The sequence below is a fragment of the Pseudophryne corroboree genome, chromosome 1, assembly GCF_028390025.1.
Source record: "Pseudophryne corroboree isolate aPseCor3 chromosome 1, aPseCor3.hap2, whole genome shotgun sequence".
Taxonomy (NCBI): domain Eukaryota; kingdom Metazoa; phylum Chordata; class Amphibia; order Anura; family Myobatrachidae; genus Pseudophryne; species Pseudophryne corroboree.
Genome location: NC_086444.1, coordinates 22,675,994 through 22,698,696, shown reverse-complemented (window position 1 = coordinate 22,698,696; position 22,703 = coordinate 22,675,994). Strand labels below are relative to the sequence as shown.

General features: G+C 51.6%; 1 protein-coding gene across 3 annotated transcripts in view; it reads left to right on the top strand.

The window, feature by feature from the left end:
• ATOSB (atos homolog B) overlaps positions 1–22,194 on the top strand; it is a 57,390-nt gene extending 35,196 nt beyond the window's left edge. For all 3 annotated transcript variants that reach the window (XM_063957604.1, XM_063957613.1, XM_063957621.1), the window contains exons 4-9: positions 6,076–6,128; positions 6,284–6,383; positions 7,244–7,402; positions 13,523–13,591; positions 16,672–16,877; positions 19,440–22,194. In XM_063957604.1, coding sequence (XP_063813674.1) covers positions 6,076–6,128; positions 6,284–6,383; positions 7,244–7,402; positions 13,523–13,591; positions 16,672–16,877; positions 19,440–19,593 — 741 coding nt within the window. In that variant the 3' untranslated portion in view covers positions 19,594–22,194. The remainder of the gene's footprint in view (positions 1–6,075; positions 6,129–6,283; positions 6,384–7,243; positions 7,403–13,522; positions 13,592–16,671; positions 16,878–19,439) is intronic.
• The last annotated feature ends 509 nt before the right edge of the window (positions 22,195–22,703 follow it).

The following is a 22,703-nucleotide window of genomic DNA, read 5'->3' as shown; positions in this document are numbered from 1 at the left end:
TCTGCCCTCACCCTCTCTTTCTGCCCTCACCCTCCTCTTCTTCTGCCCTCACCCCTCTCTCTCTTTCCTGCCCTCTCCCTCTCTCTCTCTTCTGCCCTCACCTCTCTCTCTTCTCTTCTCTGACCCTCACCCCCTCTCTCTCTCTCTCTCTGTGCCCTCACCCCTCTCTCTCTCTCTCTGCCCTCACCCCTCTCTCTCGCCTCTGCCCTCATGCTCCTCGACCCCCCTCTCTCGCTCTCTGCCCTCGACCCCTCTCGCGCTCTCTGCCCTCACCCCCTCTCTCTCCTCCCCCGCCCTCACCCCCTCTCTCTCTCCCCCCCCCTCACCCCCCTCTCTCTCCCCCCCCTCTCTCCCCCCCCCTCTCTCCCCCCCCTCCCCCCCCTCTCTCCCCCCCTCACCCCCCTCTCTCTCTCCCCCCCTCACCCCTCTCTCTCTCTCTCTGCCCCTCACCCCTCTCTCTCTGCCCTCACCCCTCTCTCTCTCTCTCTCTCTCTCTCTCTGCCCTCACCCCCTCTCTCTCTCTCTCTCTGCCCTCACCCTCTCTCTCTCTCTCTGCCCTCACCCCTCTCTCTCTCTCTCTCTGCCCTCACCCCCCTCTCTCTCTCTCTCTCTGCCCTCACCCCCCTCTCTCTCTCTCTCTCTCTGCCCTCAACCCCCCTCTCTCTCTTTCTCTCTCTGCCCTCACCCCCCTCTCTCTCTCTGCCCTCACCCCCCCCCTCTCTCTCTCTCGCTCTCTCTCTGCCCTCACCCCTCTCTCTGCCCCTCACCCCTCTCTCTCTCTCTCTCTCTCTCTGGCCTCGTTTTCCTTCCTCCTGGGTATTTACTATTGTATGGGAATAACAATACGAGAGAGTAGTTTACCGATTTTCTGGTCATCAGAGCTTACAATCTAAACAAGGACTAATATCTCTCCCTCATTTGCCTGACTCTGTCTCGCATGTCTCCCTCTATCTTCCTCATGTGCCTGACTCTGTCTCGTGGTCTCTCACCCTCATATGTATGTTTCTCTCTGTCCTCACACGTCTCCCTCAGTCTTCCTCGTGTACCTGACTCTGTGTGTGTCTCTCTCTCTCTCTCTCTCCCTCATATGTATGACTCTCTCTGTGGGGGGTCATTCCGAGTTGATTGCTCGCTAGCTAGTTTTAGCAGCCGTGGAAACGCATTGTCGCCGCCCACCGGGGGAGTGTATTTTCGCTTTGCAGAAGTGCGAACGCCTGTGCAGCAGAGCGGCTGCAAAATCATTTTGTGCAAAACAAGACCAGCCCTGTAGTTACTCCTCATGTGCGTTGATTCTAATGATGGAGGGACGACTTTTGACATCGCGCACCCGCCCAGCCACGCCTGCGTTTTTTCTACCACGCCTACGTTTTTTTAAGCACTCCCTGAAAAACGGTCAGTTGACACCCAGAAACACCCTCTTCCTGTCAATCTTCCTGCGTTCGGCCGTGCGACTGGAATGTACGTTACACTCTGTGCAAACCCACGATGCTCATTGTACCCATACGACGCACCTGCGCATTGCGGTGCATACGCATGCGCAGAAATGCCTATTTTTTTTTTAGCCTGATCGCTGCGAACTTTGGTAGCTAGCGATCAACTCTGAATGACCCCCTGTGTGTCTCTCGCTCTCTCTCGTGTACATGACTCTGTCCTGTCTTTCTTTCTCTCTCTCTCTTATATGTATGACTCTCTCATGTGTTACCCCCCTCTCTGTCGCTCTCCCTCATGTGCGTGACTCTCTGTCGCTCTCCCTCATATGCGTGACTCTGTCGCTCTCCCTCCCTCATGTGCGTGACTCTCTGTCGCTCTCCCTCCCTCATGTGCGTGACTCTCTGTCGCTCTCCCTCATGTGCGTGACTCTCTGTCGCTCTCCCTCATGTGCGTGACTCTCTGTCGCTCTCCCTCATGTGCGTGACTCTCTGTCGCTCTCCCTCATGTGCGTGACTCTCTGTCGCTCTCCCTCATGTGCGTGACTCAGTCGCTCTCCCTCCCTCATGTGCGTGACTCTGTCGCTCTCCCTCCCTCATGTGCGTGACTCTGTCGCTCTCCCTCCCTCATGTGCGTGACTCTGTCGCTCTCCCTCCCTCATGTGCGTGACTCTGTCGCTCTCCCTCCCTCATGTGCGTGACTCTCTCTGTCGCTCTCCCTCCCTCATGTGCATGACTCTCTCTGTCTCACGTCTGTCTATCCCTCATGTGTATGACTCTTTGTCGCTCTCCTTTATGTGCATGACTCTCTCTCATGTGACTCTCTCTGTCGCTCTCCCTCATGTGCGTGACTCTCTCTGTCGCTCTTTCCTCATGTGCGTGACTCTCTGTCGCTCTCCCTCATGTGCGTGACTCTGTCGCTCTCCCTCATGTGCGTGACTCTGTCGCTCTCCCTCATGTGCGTGACTCTGTCGCTCTCCCTCATGTGCGTGACTCTGTCGCTCTCCCTCATGTGCGTGACTCTGTCGCTCTCCCTCATGTGCGTGACTCTGTCGCTCTCCCTCATGTGCGTGACTCTGTCGCTCTCCCTCATGTGCGTGACTCTGTCGCTCTCCCTCATGTGCGTGACTCTGTCGCTCTCCCTCATGTGCGTGACTCTGTCGCTCTCCCTCATGTGCGTGACTCTGTCGCTCTCCCTCATGTGCGTGACTCTGTCGCTCTCCCTCATGTGCGTGACTCTGTCGCTCTCCCTCATGTGCGTGACTCTGTCGCTCTCCCTCATGTGCGTGACTCTGTCGCTCTCCCTCATGTGCGTGACTCTGTCGCTCTCCCTCATGTGCGTGACTCTGTCGCTCTCCCTCATGTGCGTGACTCTGTCGCTCTCCCTCATGTGCGTGACTCTGTCGCTCTCCCTCATGTGCGTGACTCTGTCGCTCTCCCTCATGTGCGTGACTCTGTCGCTCTCCCTCATGTGCGTGACTCTGTCGCTCTCCCTCATGTGCGTGACTCTGTCGCTCTCCCTCATGTGCGTGACTCTGTCGCTCTCCCTCATGTGCGTGACTCTGTCGCTCTCCCTCATGTGCGTGACTCTGTCGCTCTCCCTCATGTGCGTGACTCTGTCGCTCTCCCTCATGTGCGTGACTCTGTCGCTCTCCCTCATGTGCGTGACTCTGTCGCTCTCCCTCCCTCATGTGCGTGACTCTGTCGCTCTCTCCCTCCCTCATGTGCGTGACTCTCTGTCGCTCTCTCCCTCCCTCATGTGCGTGACTCTCTCTGTCTCACGTCTGTCTATCCCTCATGTGCATGACTCTTTGTCGCTCTCCTTTATGTGCATGACTCTCTCTCATGTGACTCTCTGTCGCTCTCCCTCATGTGCGTGACTCTCTCTGTCGCTCTCCCTCATGTGCGTGACTCTCTCTGTCGCTCTCCCTCATGTGCGTGACTCTCTCTGTCGCTCTCCCTCATGTGCGTGACTCTCTGTCGCTCTCCCTCATGTGCGTGACTCTCTGTCGCTCTCCCTCCCTCATGTGCGTGACTCTCTGTCGCTCTCCCTCCCTCATGTGCGTGACTCTGTCGCTCTCCCTCCCTCATGTGCGTGACTGTCGCTCTCCCTGATGTGCGTGACTCTCTCTCTCTCTCTCTCTGTCGCTCTCCCTCCCTCATGTGCGTGACTCTGTCGCTCTCCCTCCCTCATGTGCGTGACTCTCTGTCTCCCTCCCTCATGTGCGTGACTCTCTGTCTCCCTCCCTCATGTGCGTGACTCTCTCTGTCTCCCTCCCTCATGTGCGTGACTCTCTCTGTCTCCCTCCCTCATGTGCGTGACTGTCTCTGTCTCCCTCCCTCATGTGCGTGACTCTCTCTGTCTCCCTCCCTCATGTGCGTGACTCTCTCTGTCTCCCTCCCTCATGTGCGTGACTCTCTCTGTCTCCCTCCCTCATGTGCGTGACTCTCTCTGTCTCCCTCCCTCATGTGCGTGACTCTCTCTGTCTCCCTCCCTCATGTGCGTGACTGTCGCTCTCCCTCATGTGCGTGACTCTCTGTCGCTCTCCCTCCCTCATGTGCGTGACTCTCTCTGTCTCCCTCCCTCATGTGCGTGACTCTCTCTGTCTCCCTCCCTCATGTGCGTGACTCTGTCGCTCTCCCTCATGTCCGTGACTCTGTCGCTCTCCCTCATGTGCGTGACTGTCTGTCGCTCTCCCTCCCTCATGTGCATGACTCTCTCTGTCTCACGTCTGTCTATCCCTTATGTGCATGACTCTTTGTCGCTCTCCCTTATGTGCATGACTCTCTCTGTCTCGTGTCTCCCTCATGTGCATGACTCTCTCTGTCTCGTGTCTCCCTCATGTGCGTGACTCTCTATCTCTCTGTCGCTCTCCCTCCCTCATGTGCGTGACTCTCTCTGTTTCGTGTCTCCCTCTGTCGCTCTCTCTCTCTCTCTGACGCTCTCCCTCATGACAGCCCCTGTAACACTGTTTCCCGTCTGCTGACTGCTGATGTGCGGGTTTGGCCCAGACAGGAGAGGATTAAGCTGAGGTGATTCCTGTGACACTAGGGTGTGAATGAGAAGTCCCTCTGGGCGATTCCCTGCTATAAACACTGATTATATTAATAAAGGAGTTATTCACTAAGGCAGGATAATAATATCACCGCACGGCAGGCCTCCCGCCGCTGTAATCCCACTCTCCTCAGAGCCTGTGTGGGGCACCTAATCTCCGCTATGTGGCCACATTCAGCCTGACCATCGCTGCCTGCGCCACGTAGGGCGACGTCTGTGATTGAGTTACTGCTCCTGACTGATCGTACGCAGGTAACCTGACGGCCGCAGCTCTCCATTTACTCAGGGTTCCATTACCAGCTTTATATTGAATGGTTTAATGTGTGCGTTGCCTCAGAGCCAGTCCTTGTATGTATTTATTACCGGCACACAGGGTTTTGTAGGGCAGGACTGCATGTGACATCACTACAGCATGAGACACAGAGGAGGAATTCCGTTCGATGCAATGTGCTGCAGAGCATCCCTGCAATCTTCTGCTGCGCGCATGTTGGGCAGTTACGGTTCCCTCTGCAGTGCATCGCGTACATCTGCGTTAAACTGAGTTGCCCCTAAAGAACCTTGTGGCCCGTCTGTTTTAGGGCACCCCCTTGTATTTAGCACACCCGCAGGTTTGGTTATTCAGTCTGAATGCATCAGTGCGCAGCCTGGCGCGGAGCAGAGTGATAACCTGCCGGCCGGATCACAAGGGGTCTCGCGCCTTAATTATCCTATTTCTTCAGCTTTTGAGGGAAACCAGTTCCGTCCCCCCCCCTATTTTAGCTGTGACTGTGTTCCCATATATTCCCCCTTGCTTGGGTCACTACAGGTAGCTGTGTATGTGCGGACGGCCCACACATCCACCCAGGCCCATCCTGTGCGTATGTGGCCATTGTGCTCCCACACCTGGAAACTTCCTCTCACCCCCTGCCACAGGTAGGTGAGCACAATGCAGAACACCCTGTCACAGGTAGGTGAGGACAATGAGGAACACCCTACAGTGAGGGTCAGCAGTGGGGAGGGGCAGGACAGCTGTGGGCCATGGTCAGAGAGGTTCCCGGGGCTCGGTAATGTCGGCCTGTCTATGGAGGAGGTGTGTGGGAAGTGTCACAGCCTGCCTTGGGCAGGGACGTACAAGAGATCGCCGCGCCATGGACCTTTTACTGGTAGGCTCCTTGCTGTCAGACTGTGTGTGTCTCATATATTCTATCTCTCGTTAATTAGTATGGGAAATGTGTGTAAAAGTTTCCACACTCTGACTAAATGTTATAGAACGATGTCTGATATCTTAGCTGAGTTTGTACGTTCTCCCCGTGTATCCCTGGCCTCTTCCCTCCCCCTAAACTGCGGCGACACGCCTCAGTTTCACAAACAGAGCCCCCAACGGTGCCTCCAAACGGTATTAGACTGTCAATCGCTGTTAATCTGATGCAGGGCCCGGTCACTATGCACAAAGCACCAGTACTTGGCGCATCAGGGCGCGGTAACAACCGGACCTGAATGAAGTCCACAGATTGTAAGCTCCACTGGGGCAATGATCTGCGCAGTATCTGTGCGCTATCTGAGCTGGAAACCTCTTTTAATTCTTTGTGTTTAAAACGTATTTTCTCTTCCCAGAACCCACCAGACTGCGCCGGTCGGAGGCTAAAGCGAGGACTGCGCTTGAAGTCGTAAGTGTTGCTTCTCACGTTCTACCCTTTTATCTATCCTCAGACTTGCAGGTGATATCTTCCATTTCTTCATCGTTTCCCAGTGTCCCATTAGATTGTCAGCTCTTGGGATCATCAACTTTTTTTATTCCAATTTTTTCTTTTTTCTTTTGAAGGAGAGTGTTACGCAGTGCGAGGAAAGGATCGCCGGGAAGGAACTGTACTGGGAGCTGGGCGACATCGTGTGTCAGCCGCTCCCTGCTCGGGAACTTTGAGGTAAATTCCTTGCTGGGAACCATTACATGTTATGATGTCACTGCAGGTAGGAGAGATGGTAAATGTCCTCTGCCGGTCAGAGTCGGGGACACCTACTCCTACTCCTTACCTTGCCTTCTCTGATTTTACTGTGTTGAGTAAATTAATTTGGACTCTGCACATGGTGAGGAATTGTGGGGGAATGTTTTTCTAGGCGCACCCTGTTTCCTGTCTGCAAATGTATTGATGGCCCCTGCATGTGTGCTATAAATGTTGACAGCTGCTTGGAGCTTTGTGTGATGTACGTCACCCCTTTCATCTCGCGTCCCCATGTCACTGTACTATACTATGGGTCTAATTTATGATTGTATGTAACATTGTAATGCAGCAGGAGGCTCCTGTTGGAGATAGACGCCTCCTGTGAGTACTGAGGACACAGCCGCGGATCACCATCGCAACCATTGGTCGCGATTTGGGATGGTTTTAGGCAACGGCCAGACTGCGTAAGCTGAGGCTTACTCAGGCTGGCCGTCAGATCCGAACACCCGAGTCCAGTACGTTTGCTTCTGACGACGCAGACCCTGGACACGTCACACCTTCAAAATGGGGGAAACATGTTTTGAAGAACAGTGCTGGGTGCCACCACTGCTCTACCCCCCAAATGCTACAGCATGTCGATCGTGCTGCGTTTATCGGGGCTGCGAGCGGCATCCTATGACTCGCTCTTCACGCCGTCGTGTTTGTACATAAGCCATCGGGTTTACGTACAGATATGAATTAGTCCCTATGTATGAGAATTTACAGCTGTCTCTGACTCTATCTCTGAGGGACATCTGCCACAAGGAATACAGTGTGTTTAACCAGGATATTTTTTGTCTAAGGAGTCCGTTCTGAGAGGCCGATTCCCTCCCTCCGGTCAGATTGAAGGATTTACGGCGGAGATTGGCGCCAGTGGCTCGTACTGCCCTCAGCACGTCACCCTCCCGGTGGAGGTCACCTACTTCCACATCTCAGAGCACAGCGCCCCCTCGCCTTTTCTGGTAGGAATATGACCTTACACTCTATTTTGATACACTGCTGGTCATCTGTTTGCTATTGGGGACCATTTAATAACATCTGCCGGTGCCTGTAATAGCATGTAGTGGCTTGGTGCTGGGAGTGACCGCACGGGCAGGTACCACTTGTTGCGCTTCCTGTCCGTTACACCGGTACTGGACACCTACGTCCTATTACGGAGGGATTGTACAACAACTGTAAGGCCTAGGCTGGAAATGCGGCTTCTGCCCACTATTACATGTAACAGTGACATCATTTGCAAGTGTCGCATTATTGTAATTACAATCATTTCACTCCATAGAGCAACTCAGCAATCCATCCACTGTACATCATGGAGGTTTCTTCGTTCAGAATGTTATGTGCTTTTCTCTAACGTCCTAGTGGATGCTGGGACTCCGTCAGGACCATGGGGAATAGCGGGCTCCGCAGGAGACAGGGCACATCTAAATAAAGCTTTTAGGATCACATGGTGCGTACTGGCTCCTCCCCCTATGACCCTCCTCCAAGCCTCAGTTAGGTTTTTGTGCCCGTCCGAGAAGGGTGCAATCTAGGTGGCTCTCCTAAAGAGCTGCTTAGACAAAGTTTTTTTAGGTTTAAATCTCAGTGAGTCCTGCTGGCAACAGGATCACTGCATCGAGGGACTTAGGGGAGAGATTTCCAACTCACCTGCGTGCAGGATGGATTGGAGTCTTAGGCTACTGGACACTTAGCTCCAGAGGGAGTCGGAACACAGGTCCTCCTGGGGTTCGTCCCGGAGCCGCGCCGCCGATCCCCCTTACAGACGCTGAAGACGGAGGTCCGGAAAGCAGGCGGCAGAAGACTCCTCAGTCTTCATGAAGGTAGCGCACAGCACTGCAGCTGTGCGCCATTGTTGCTACACGTCTCACTGATTCAGTCACGGAGGGTGCAGGGCGCTGCTGGGGGCGCCCCGGGCAGCAATATTAAATACCTTTAGTGGCAAAATAAATACATCACATATAGCCATTAAGGCTATATGTATGTATTTAACCCAGGCCAGTTTTCTTAAAACCCGGGAGAAAAGCCCGCCGAAAAAGGGGCGGAGCTTATTCTCCTCAGCACTCAGCGCCATTTTCCTGCTCAGCTCCGCTGGTGAGGAAGGCTCCCAGGACTCTCCCCTGCACTGCACTACAGAAACAGGGTAACAAAGAGAAGGGGGGCATAATTTGGCGATATTGATATATTAAAAGCGCTTATATCAAAAACAACACCTTCTAGGGTTGTTTATATACATTTATAGCGTTTTTGGTGTGTGCTGGCAAACTCTCCCTCTGTCTCCCCAAAGGGCTAAGAGGGTCCTGTCTTCGATTAGAGCATTCCCTGTGTGGCTGCTGTGTGTCGGTACGTGTGTGTCGACATGTATGAGGACGATGTTGGTGTGGAGGCAGAGCAATTGCTGGTAATGGTGATGTCACCCCCTAGGGAGTCGACACCGGAATGGATGGCTTTAGTTATGGAATTACGTGATAATGCTAGCACATTACAAAAGTCAGTTGACGAAATGAGACGGCCGGAAAACCAGTTAGTACCGGCTCAGGCGTCTCAGACACCGTCAGGGGCTGTAAAACGTCCCTTACCTCAGTCAGTCGACACGGGTACCGACACAGATGAATCTAGTGTCGACGGTGAAGAAACAAACGTATTTTCCAATAGGGCCACACGTTATATGATCACGGCAATGAAGGAGGCTTTGCAGATCTCTGATACTGCTGGTACCTCAAAAAGGGGTATTATGTGGGGGGTGAAAAAACTACCTGTAGCTTTTCCAGAATCAGAGGAATTGAATGACGTGTGTGACGAAGCGTGGGTTAACCCAGATAGAAAACTGCTAATTTCCAAGAAGTTATTGGCATTATACCCTTTCCCACCAGAGGTTAGGGCGCGCTGGGAAACACCCCCTAGGGTGGATAAGGCGCTCACACGTTTATCAAAGCAAGTGGCGTTGCCGTCTCCTGATACGGCCGCCCTCAAGGATCCAGCAGATAGGAGGCTGGAAACTACACTGAAGAGTATATACACACATACTGGTGTTATACTGCGACCGGCAATAGCCTCAGCCTGGATGTGCAGTGCTGGGGTAGTGTGGTTGGATTCTCTGACTGAAAATATTGATACCCTGGATAGGGACAGTATTTTATTGACTCTAGAGCAATTAAAGGATGCTTTTCTTTATATGCGAGATGCTCAGAGAGATATTTGTACTCTAGCATCAAGAGTAAGCGCGATGTCCATATCTGCCAGAAGAAGTTTATGGACGCGACAGTGGTCAGGTGATGCGGATTCCAAAAGGCATATGGAAGTATTGCCATATAAAGGAGAGGAATTATTTGGGGTCGGTCTTTCGGACCTGGTGGCCACGGCAACTGCCGGCAAATCCACTTTTTTACCTCAGACCCCCTCCCAACAGAAAAAGACACCGTCTTTTCAGCCGCAGTCCTTTCGCTCCTATAAAAACAAGCGACCAAAAGGACAGTCTTATCTGCCGCGAGGCAGAGGAAAGGGTAAGAGAGGGCAGCAAGCAGCCCCTGCCCAGGAACAGAAACCCGCCCCGGGTTCTACAAAGCCATCAGCATGACGCTGGGGCTTTACAAGCGGACTCAGGAGCGGTGGGGGGTCGACTCAAGATTTTCAGCAATCAGTGGGCTCGCTCACAAGTGGACCCGTGGATCCTGCAGATAATATCTCAGGGTTACATGTTGGAGTTCGAAAGGTCTCCCCCTCGCCGGTTCCTAAAGTCTGCTTTACCAACGTCTCCCTCAGAAAGGACGTCGGTTTTGGAAGCCATTCACAAGCTGTATTCTCAGCAGGTGATAGTCAAGGTACCCCTCCTACAACAGGGGAAGGGGTATTATTCCACACTATTTGTGGTACCGAAGCCGGACGGTTCGGTAAGACCTATTCTAAACCTGAAATCCTTGAACCTGTACATACAGAAATTCAAGTTCAAGATGGAGTCACTCAGAGCAGTGATAGCGAATCTGGAAGAAGGGGACTTCATGGTGTCCCTGGACATAAAAGATGCTTATCTGCATGTCCCAATTTACCCCTCACACCAAGGGTATCTCAGGTTCGTGATACAAGACTGTCATCAGTTTCAAACGCTGCCGTTTGGTTTGTCCACGGCCCCTCGGGTCTTTACCAAGGTAATGACCGAAATGATGGTTCTTCTACGAAGAAAAGGCGTATTAATTATCCCTTACTTGGACGATCTCCTGATAAGGGCAAAGTCCAGAGAACAGCTGGAAGTCGGTGTAGCACTAACCCAGGTAGTGCTTCAGCAACACGGGTGGATTCTGAATCTTCCAAAATCTCAATTGACCCCGACAACTCGTCTGCTGTTCCTGGGAATGATTCTGGACACGGTTCAGAAAAAGGTGTTTCTCCCGGAGGAGAAAGCAAGGGAATTATCCAAACTTGTCAGGAACCTCCTAAAACCAGGAACTGTGTCAGTACATCAATGCACAAGAGTCCTGGGAAAGATGGTGGCTTCTTACGAAGCGATTCCATTCGGCAGATTCCATGCACGGACATTTTAGTGGGATCTGCTGGACAAATGGTCCGGATCGCATCTGCACATGCATCAGCGGATAACACTGTCACCAAGAACAAGGTTGTCTCTCCTGTGGTGGTTGCAGAGTGCCCATCTGTTAGAGGGCCGCAGATTCGGCATACAGGACTGGGTCCTGGTGACTACGGATGCCAGCCTACGAGGCTGGGGAGCAGTCACACAGGGAAGAAACTTCCAGGGCGTGTGGTCAAACCTGGAGACGTCCCTTCACATAAATATACTGGAGCTAAGAGCGATCTACAATGCTCTAAGCCTGGCAAAATCGCTGCTTCAGGGTCAGCCGGTGTTGATCCAGTCGGACAACATCACGGCAGTCGCCCACGTAAACCGACAAGGCGGCACGAGAAGCAGAAGAGCAATGACAGAAGCTGCAAGGATTCTGCGCTGGGCGGAGAATCATGTCATAGCACTGTCAGCAGTGTTCATCCCGGGAGTGGACAACTGGGAAGCAGACTTCCTCAGCAGACACGACCTTCACCTGGGAGAGTGGGGACTTCATCCAGAAGTCTTCCACATGATTGTGAACCGTTGGGAAAAACCAAAGGTGGACATGATGGCGTCTCGCCTCAACAAAAAATTGGACAGATATTGCGCCAGGTCAAGAGACCCTCAGGCAATAGCTGTGGACGCTCTGGTAACACCGTGGGTGTACCAGTCAGTGTATGTGTTCCCTCCTCTGCCTCTCATACCAAAGGTACTGAGAATTATACGGAAAAGAGGAGTAAGAACAATACTGGTGGCTCCGGACTGGCCAAGAAGAACTTGGTATCCGGAACTTCAAGAGATGCTCACGGAGGATCCGTGGCTTCTACCTCTAAGAAGGGATCTGCTTCAGCAGGGACCTTGTATGTTCCAAGACTTACCGCGTCTGCGTTTGACGGCATGGCGGTTGAACGCCGGATTCTAAAAGAAAAGGGCATTCCAGAGGAAGTTATTCCTACCTTGATTAAGGCTAGAAAGGAAGTGACTGTACAACATTATCACCGCATTTGGCGGAAATATGTTGCGTGGTGTGAGGCCAAGAAGGCTCCAACGGAAGAATTTCAATTGGGTCGATTCTTACATTTCCTGCAAGCAGGATTGTCTATGGGCCTAAAATTGGGGTCCATTAAAGTTCAAATTTCGGCCTTATCAATCTTCTTCCAGAAGGAATTGGCATCAGTGCCTGAAGTACAAACTTTTGTCAAAGGTGTACTACATATACAACCCCCAATAGTGCCTCCAGTGGCACCGTGGGATTTGAACGTAGTTTTGAATTTTCTCAAATCTCATTGGTTTGAGCCTCTAAAATCGGTAGATTTAAAATACCTTACATGGAAGGTAACCATGCTATTGGCCCTGGCTTCAGCCAGGAGAGTTTCAGAGTTGGCGGCTTTATCATACAAAAGCCCATATCTGATTTTCCATTCGGACAGGGCAGAACTGCGGACACGTCCTCATTTTCTCCCTAAGGTGGTTTCGGCTTTTCACTTGAACCAGCCTATTGTGGTGCCTGCGGCTACTAGCGACTTGGAGGACTCCAAGTTACTGGACGTTGTCAGAGCATTAAAAATATATATTTCAAGGACAGCTGGAGTCAGAAAATCTGACTCGTTGTTTATATTGTATGCACCCAACAAGATGGGTGCTCCTGCGTCTAAACAGACGATTGCACGTTGGATCTGTAGCACAATCCAACTTACACATTCTGTGGCAGGCCTGCCACAGCCTAAATCTGTAAAGGCCCACTCCACAAGGAAAGTGGGCTCATCTTGGGCGGCTGCCCGAGGGGTCTCGGCATTACAACTTTGCCGAGCAGCTACGTGGTCAGGGGAGAACACGTTTGTAAAATTTTACAAATTTGATACTCTGGCTAAGGAGGACCTGGAGTTCTCTCATTCGGTGCTGCAGAGTCATCCGCACTCTCCCGCCCGTTTGGGAGCTTTGGTATAATCCCCATGGTCCTGACGGAGTCCCAGCATCCACTAGGACGTTAGAGAAAATAAGAATTTACTTACCGATAATTCTATTTCTCATAGTCCGTAGTGGATGCTGGGCGCCCATCCCAAGTGCGGATTGTCTGCAATACTTGTACATAGTTATTGTTACAAAGATCGGGTTATTACTATTGTTGTGAGCCATCTTTTCAGAGGCTACTTCGTTTTTTGTTATCATACTGTTAACTGGGTTCAGATCACAAGTTGTACGGTGTGATTGGTGTGGCTGGTATGAGTCTTACCCGGGATTCAAGATCCTTCCTTATTGTGTACGCTCGTCCGGGCACAGTATCCTAACTGAGGCTTGGAGGAGGGTCATAGGGGGAGGAGCCAGTACGCACCATGTGATCCTAAAAGCTTTATTTAGATGTGCCCTGTCTCCTGCGGAGCCCGCTATTCCCCATGGTCCTGACGGAGTCCCAGCATCCACTACGGACTATGAGAAATAGAATTATCGGTAAGTAAATTCTTCTTATTATTATTATTATTATTGTTATAACTGCCAGCATCCAAATGTCTTTTCTGTGCTCCTCTCCCCACAGGGCGTGATTGATCTGGATGGTGTCGGAAGGAAGGGATACAGCGTCCCCAGCACAGGAACCATACAAGTGGTAGGTCCACTGAGGAGCATAGGAATTTGTAGAACTGAGCCAATATTCTTGAGAGTACAGCCAGCCATTCGCTAGGAACCAGTGACATCACTGAGAGCGCAGCCTATCCAGTCACTAGGAACCAGTGACATCACTGAGAGCGCAGCCTATCCAGTCACTATGAGTTAGTGATATCATGGAGAGTGCAGCCTATCCAGTCACTAGGAGCCAGTGACATCACTGAGAGTGCAGCCTATCCAGTCACCAGGAACCAGTGACATCACTGAGAGCGCAGCCTATCCAGTCACTAGGAGCCAGTGACATCACTGAGAGTGCAGCCTATCCAGTCACTAGGAACCAGTGACATCACTGAGAGCGCAGCCTATCCAGTCACTAGGAGCCAGCGACATCACTGAGAGCGCAGCCTATCCAGTCACTAGGAACCAGTGACATCACTGCGAGTGCAGCCTAACCACTCGCTATGAGCCAGTGACATCACTGAGAGTACAGCCAATCCAGTCACTAGGAGAGAGAGTGCAGCCTATCCAGACACAAGGAGCCAGCGACATCACTGAGTGCAGCCTATCCATTCACTAGGAACCAGTGACATCACTGAGAGTGCAGCCTATCCAGTCACTAGGAGCCAGCGACATCACTGAGAGTGCAGCCTATCCACTCACTATGAGCCAGTGACATCACTGAGAGCACAGCCTATCCAGTCACTAGGAGCCAGTGACATCACTGAGAGCGCAGCCTATGCAGTCACTAGGAGCCAGTGACATCACTGAGAGCGCAGCCTATCCAGTCACTAGGAGCCAGTGACATCACTGAGAGCGCAGCCTATCCAGTCACTAGGAACCAGTGACATCACTGAGAGTGCATCCTGTCCAGTCACTAGGAACCAGTGACATCACTGAGAGTGCAGCCTATCCAATCACTAGGAACCAGTGACACCACTGAGAGTGCAGCCTATCCAGTCACTAGGAACCAGTGACATCACTGAGAGTGCATCCTGTCCAGTCACTAGGAACCAGTGACATCACTGAGAGTGCAGCCTATCCAATCACTAGGAACCAGTGACACCACTGAGAGTGCAGCCTATCCAGTCACTAGGAACCAGTGACATCACTGAGAGCGCAGCCTATCCAGTCACTAGGAACCAGTGACATCACTGCGAGTGCAGCCTAACCACTCGCTATGAGCCAGTGACATCACTGAGAGTACAGCCAATCCAGTCACTAGGAGAGAGAGTGCAGCCTATCCAGACACAAGGAGCCAGCGACATCACTGAGTGCAGCCTATCCATTCACTAGGAACCAGTGACATCACTGAGAGTGCAGCCTATCCAGTCACTAGGAGCCAGCGACATCACTGAGAGTGCAGCCTATCCACTCACTATGAGCCAGTGACATCACTGAGAGCACAGCCTATCCAGTCACTAGGAGCCAGTGACATCACTGAGAGCGCAGCCTATGCAGTCACTAGGAGCCAGTGACATCACTGAGAGCGCAGCCTATCCAGTCACTAGGAGCCAGTGACATCACTGAGAGCGCAGCCTATCCAGTCACTAGGAACCAGTGACATCACTGAGAGTGCATCCTGTCCAGTCACTAGGAACCAGTGACATCACTGAGAGTGCAGCCTATCCAATCACTAGGAACCAGTGACACCACTGAGAGTGCAGCCTATCCAGTCACTAGGAACCAGTGACATCACTGAGAGTGCATCCTGTCCAGTCACTAGGAACCAGTGACATCACTGAGAGTGCAGCCTATCCAATCACTAGGAACCAGTGACACCACTGAGAGTGCAGCCTATCCAGTCACTAGGAACCAGTGACATCACTGAGAGTGCATCCTGTCCAGTCACTAGGAACCAGTGACATCACTGAGAGCGCAGCCTATCTAGTTACTAGGAGCCAGTGACATCACGGAGAGCGCAGCCTATCCAGTCACTAGGAGCCAGTGACATCACTGAGAGCGCAGCCTATCCAGTCACTAGGAGCCAGTGACATCACTTAGAGCGCAGCCTATCTAGTTACTAGGAGACAGCGACATCACTGAGAGTGCAGCCTATCCAGTCACTAGCAACCAGTGACATCGCTGATAACGCAACATGTCCATGGACTAATAATGTAACTCATACATTCTGAGTTGGAAGATAATCCTTGGATTATAGGTTGCATTATTATACATACTGCTTCAGCCCATAATGATGGTCTCCACTGTGTATGGTGACGGGAGCCATTTTACCAGCACAAAGAAGTTATTTCTTATATGGAAATCTCTTCTAGAACTACATTCCCCAGCATGCTTTGCAAGCAAGCCTCTAATTCGCAAGATGTAATTGCAGGGGGCCGTTCTGGAGTCCTTTGTCTCACTTGCAGTACAGGTTCTCACCACTTGGTGTCAGTGATGCTTAGTGACTGATATGTGAATGTGCAGGATGTGTTGCTCCCAGAGGGGATCATGTGACAATGAAGAATCAGCTGAGGCCATTTACTGAAGTGATCAGCAAGCGGTGCGGTTATTCCCAGAGGACTGATTACAGTATTTGTTCCCCAGTCACGGTGGTAGCACCGCATAGACCAGATACATCTGTGCAACCGTCTTAGTATGCAACCCTGTGGCGCTACGGATTCCTGTTATCAATGGATTCTGTGCCTGTCATTTCTCTACCCTTATTTCATACAGCCCACGAGCCCAGAATTCTAAGAATATCCCCTTAACAATACTGTGTATCACTAAATGTACACACACACACACACACACACACACACACACACACACACACACACACATCTTCCAAATGTAAAATAATTTGAGAGATTTTGAAATCTAACGCGTCCCCATTTCTAGGAATGCAGCTCTCCTCCTCCACCCCCTCAACGCCAACGCTTGTCAGACAGGCAGCGGCAGAAGGCAATGGTGGGTGATGACGCAAGGCCCGTTCTGCGCAGACGCAGATTCCCAATAATCCGGATTCGGCGTGCGGCACAGGGCCTGCACCAAGCCCAACGTCTGATGCGCGGAACCCAAATTGCTGTCCATACTTCCATGGCTTCCTGAGCGTCCTCTGAATGTTCTCCGCTTCCTTTCCAGACCTTATTTAACCCCAACAAGACCGTAGTGAAGATGTTCCTCGTCACGTATGACTTCACAGACATGCCAGCAAATCACGTGACCTTCCTGCGTCACCGCATCTTCCTGGTGCCGGTGCAGGAGAATGACGGGGAAGCCGCCGACGGTCAGGATAATGCTGCTAAGGAGAAAGCCAAGAGGATCCTGTGCTACCTTATGCACCTGAGGTACGGGATCTCCGAGTCGCGGGCGGTTACAGGCGGGCGAGCGCATCAGGACATAAAGGATCTAGCGATGCTTTCCTGTTACGTCCATGTAATAAAGAGTGATATATTACAGGCTGCCCCCTCCTCACCGGAGCCCGGGGGCTGATTCATGCAGGGCTCTGACAGGTCTGGGGCATATTTTGTCAACATGTCATGTCAACATTCATCATGTCGTCACTGATAAAATGTCAGCATGATTAGAGTGAAGACAACATGTTCCTGGTGCTCTAATGGTGGCTTACCTGGTCTATGCCGGCTCCTGCGCTGACTTCCTGATGACTTCTGGCGGCTACTGTGTAGCTTCTGATGTCAAGTATGACTAACCCTCCCCCTAGTGCCCATCCATAACCCTCCCCCTAGTGCCCATCCCTAACCCTCCCCCTAGTGCCCATCCCTAACCGTCCCCCAAGTGCCCATCCCTAACCCTCCCCCTAGTGCCCATCCCTAACCCTCCCCTTAGTGCCCATCCCTAACCCTCCCCTTAGTGCCCATCCCTAACCCTCCCGCTTAGTGCCCATCCCTAACCCTCCCGCTTAGTGCCCATCCCTAACCCTCCCCTTAGTGCCCATCCCTAACCCTCCCCCTAGTGCCCATCCCTAACCCTCCCCCTAGTGCCCATCCCTAACCCTCCCCCTAGTGCCCATCCCTAACCCTCCCCCTAGTGCCCATCCCTAACCCTCCCCCTAGTGCCCATCCCTAACCCTCCCCCTTAGTGCCCATCCCTAACCCTCCCCCTTAGTGCCCATCCCTAACCCTCCCCCTTAGTGCCCATCCCTAACCCTCCCCTTAGTGCCCATCCCTAACCCTCCCCCTTAGTGCCCATTCCTAACCCTCCCCTAGTGCCCATCCCTAAACCTCCCCTTAGTGCCCATCCCTAACCCTCCCCCTTAGTGCCCATCCCTAACCCTCCCCTTAGTGCCCATCCCTAACCCTCCCCTTAGTGCCCATCCCTAACCCTCCACCTAGTGCCCATCCCTAACCCTCCCCCTTAATGCCCATCCCTAACCCTCCCCCTTAGTGCCCATTCCTAACCCTCCCCCTAGTGCCCATCCCTAAACCTCCCCTTAGTGCCCATCCCTAACCCTCCCCTTAGTGCCCATCCCTAACCCTCCCCTAGCCCATCCCTAACCCTCCCCCTTAGTGCCCATCCCTAACCCTCCCCCTTAGTGCCCATCCCTAACCCTCCCCCTTAGTGCCCATCCCTAACCCTCCCCCTAGTGCCCATCCCTAACCCTCCCCCTTAGTGCCCATCCCTAACCCTCCCCCTTAGTGCCCATCCCTAACCCTCCCCCTTAGTGCCCATCCCTAACCCTCCCCTTAGTGCCCATCCCTAACCCTCCACCTAGTGCCCATCCCTAACCCTCCACCTAGTGCCCATCCCTAACCCTCCCCCTTAATGCCCATCCCTAACCCTCCCCCTTAGTGCCCATTCCTAACCCTCCCCCTTAGTGCCCATTCCTAACCCTCCCCCTAGTGCCCATCCCTAAACCTCCCCTTAGTGCCCATCCCTAACCCTCCCCTTAGTGCCCATCCCTAACCCTCCCCCTTAGTGCCCACCCCTAACCCTCCCCCTTAGTGCCCATCCCTAACCCTCCCCCTTAGTGCCCATCCCTAACCCTCCCCCTTAGTGCTTAGTGCCCATCCCTAACCCTCCCCCTTAGTGCCCATCCTTAACCCTCCCCCTTAGTGCCCATCCTTAACCCTCCCACTTAGTGCCCATCCTTAACCCTCCCCCTTAGTGCCCATCCCTAACCTTCCCCTTAGTGCCCATCCCTAACCCTTCCCCTTAATGCCCATCCCTAACCCTACCCCTTAATGCCCATCCCTAACCCTCCCCCTAGGGCCCGGCCCCCAGCCCTCCTCCCCCCCAGGAGCCTAGCTCAAGCTCCCCCCCCCCCCCCCCCAGGAGCCTAGCCCAAACTCTCCACCCCCCACCCCCACTCCCACCCCCACTCCTCCCCAGGAGCCTAGCTCAAGCTCCCCCACCCCCCTCGGGAGCCTAGTCCAAACTCTCCTCTCCCCTAGTGCCTAGCCCTAACTTTTCCCCTAGTGCCTGACCCTCCCCTCCTGCATGACGGGTATATAGATGACCGTGTCTGTGGGTAAGAGTTCCTTACTACAGGCCCATGGGGACAGTGGACCCACCAGGGTTCTGTCACTTAGGGCGGGTACACACTAGCACGATGTCTGGACAATTTGCAGAATCAGCGCATCAAATAGTCTGCGTCGTGCATTGTACATTCCTGCAGGTCCCATGCGCCGTTTTCCAGTCAGCCCTGCTGTGCAGTCAACCGGAAGATATCACATGCGATCGGTGCATATTCATGAAGGGTGGAACAGTGGTCGTTCCATCATTCGTTAAATCTTCCTGGTGTGTACGGGCAGACGAGCATGGTCTGTGCCGAAGGGTATTCGGCCCGATTGCCCTTCCTTCTGGTGTGTTCCCACCCCAAGATGTGTATGGGTTAGTAAGGTAGACGTGCTCCTGTATTCTCTGAGTGATGCATGAACTGTATGTTTCAGGTTTCAGAGATCAAAGTCTGGGAAGATTTACTTGAATGAAGACATCCGCTTACTCTTCTCCCGCAAGTCCATCGAGGTGGACACTGGCATTCCCTACGAACTGAAGTCCTTCACCGAAGCCCCCAAGAACCCCAAATACTCCCCCCGAGTTTAAGGACTCAGCACTAGAGAGGGGTTCCGGCCTTCCTGCAGACTGCGCACCTTGATACCCCTGAAGATTTCGCACATCTTATTTATTACCTGCACCCTGCTAACCCCACCCTTTGAACTTTGTAGCAGTCAACAGTGGCCCCTTAGAAGGTTGATGGGATGACAGGATTGGGGGGGCCCTTTTGGTACACCCGGCTTCCAGCAGTCTGTGGCCTCCAACAAGCCGAGCTGAGATCTTGTTACCGGACTTATTATTTCTACAGCGCAAAGTTATGATGGCAAATGATAGCGCCGCACAAAGTGCGAACGCTCCGCGCTGAGAGGGCGGAGATTGTAAATGACATGGATTGTGAGATGAGTGAGTGGGTGGATAACACCCGAGATCGGGCCGAGATCCGGTAGTTACCTGAGCTGCCGCTGTGCCGGTATGGAGTTATGATGTGTGTCGTGGGATATTACAGTACTATATACATCTATATCGGTAGGCAGCGTAATATGACGGTGGTGGTGCACAGAAAGTACCCCCGCATACTTTATATTATCTTGTCGCCAGTTTTCAGGTATTACAGGTCGTCACCTGGTAAATGTTTTACCCATGTACCCCGGAGAGAGTGATATTAGAGGGTGGAAGTTTTGATTGAGCGTCCCTCAGTGATGGGAGTACCTTAACGTGGCTGTGTGGTGAATTTGGGCATTTGCGCTTACTAATTTGCTGTCACAGGTTACTGGTACAAAAGTTTGATTTTAGAAGGTGCAGTAAGTCCCCGGTAGACTTTTTTTTTTTTTTTACACCGCGTTTTGTGCCTTTTTGTAAAATGAAGCGGTCAGTCCATTTATCCGGGATGTTCTCCCATAGCAACGCTGTCTATTTGCAGAATTACATGCAAAGCAATTGTATATTTTAAGTTGTCCTGAGAAGAAGGGTCACCTAACCGCTGTGGCAGGGGCTTTCCCAGGCCCCCCATATACAACATTACAGTGCAAGTCCAGCAAACCCACCCACATTCTGTTGAAACCCCCACCCCCGCCTTTCTGGGGGCTAATGGGAGGTGTAGTATTATTACTTACCTCTGGCCCTGCTGCTTCCACTCTGCACAATGTTGTGCAGCGTTTCGAAATCTCATTGGTCATGTGATAGAAGAGAGCAGAATGGGCTGCAGACGCGTGTGCCGTTAAGAGGGGTGTTCCTAAGCCTCCATGCTCAATGCATCAAGTCATCTGACTGTGGTTGCCATGGTAATGGAAAAATAGCAAACTGTTAATTGCTATTAGTAGCTTGCATCAAAACCCTAAGGATAACTTAGGATTCGATCTCACAAGTAACCAGTGTCCTCGAAGGTAAACGTCCCCAAATTCTGTCACTCGACAGGAATGTCCTGGGATCCCGTAAAAGCGATTAATGTGATCACATAAATGTAAGTAACCCGATTTCTTCTTTATAAGGCATAATGGGAATGGCCAGACCATGTGACGCTTGGACTATTAATTAAACCCCCCCACCCCGTGCACGGTTTACTTTACTGGCAGACGCGTCTAGTCTTCAGTGGTGGTTTGTGAGCTGGTCCGCTGAAACTGGACGCTAGAAATCCATCCTTTTACATGTAAATTTATTTTCTGGTTTCTGAAGCTGCGTAAAAATAACAGCAAAGCATTCTGGGAGTATATCCCATGCTGGATATGGCCCAGTGCGCGGCAGCCATCAGTAATCCTAATACCACATCTTATCTACGGTCCGTTCGCTAACAGCCAATCAGTGACCTCAGTTCAGTGAGACCCACCGTGCCCCAGCGAATCGATAGGCTACAGTCTTGAAACTCTGGAACCCAATGTTCCTATGTGACAGATGACCTTACAGTCTGGCATTGACCACACACACACACACAAGACGCGTTCGCACAGGATTCTGGGTGCATAGCGATCTCTTTAGCTGTTGCCGTTCTGCTCTGGCATTTGTAAAAAAACAAATAAGTTTCTTAGTAGGAAAGATAAAACACAGAGAGGTTTTGTCCCCATAAATCCATTGCACAAAAAAAATGGGTCACAAATGCGTGCCAAAAAAAATCACCCCCTGTTATCCTGCTGCTGCCTAACCGCGTCCGCATGGGGCGCTTTAGGGCTTCCTAAATAAACTAGCCGTGTACCCACATAGTGGGTTTTTATATTTGAATGCTGCCTATTCTGTAAGGATAAAAGGTTAAATCCTAACTGCGATTAGGAACTGTCCCAAGCACATAATAATTGCCATTAGTCGGGCATGCTGAGACTTATAGTTCGAGAGCTATAGGTTGTCTACTTCTGCTGTAAACTCCCCCTAACAGTAGAGCATGACAGGAGCTTCCATAATACATTGGAAACATATATATATATATATATATATATATATATAAAATGGGAAAAGTGACCAGTGCGTCCGTGTAACTGTATTTTGGTTTTGCTAAGCCAGGCCCTCAGAGCGCGTTTGCGTCATTCAGTGCTGACTTCGGACGAGTGTAATCTGTTCACGTCTGACCTGATTTCCTCCCCTGATGGCCTTTGCGTTGTTTCATATTCTGTCATTTAAACTTGTTCAAATATTTTCATTAAAATGGGAATTTTCAAAGTAAAACTGGACCCAATTATACACGGCGAGGTCTCATATTGTGACGGTAGAACGTTTGGCAGCCATGATGTTCCCTACTAAGCAGTCCGATGCATACGGTTTAGAGATCACGCAGTAATGGAGGCTGATAAATGGCGCATCCTGTAGCCAGGAATGGTGACCTCCGTAACCTGTTCATTGGCTGACATTTCATGGGAGGCATTAGCAAAGGGCTAAAGTTTTATTGTCATGTTGGTTTATACCATTAATAACGGATTCTACATTAAACCAGGCAGGTTTTTGGAGGTTTGTTCTGAAAGAACAAGCTGTGGAACAGTTACTAAACAATATCTAGAAAATCTGTCCCATTGTTCTACAAGTGGGCTGGAACGTCTTAATAAATCGATTTAGGACAAAAAAAAAATGACCAGTTACGCCCCCTTAGAAATGATTTTTTTGCCTTCTTAAATAGTTCAGATCATTATGCTGCTTAGTATAGATTTTGCTTGAAATCAGCTGCGTGAAACATAGAAACA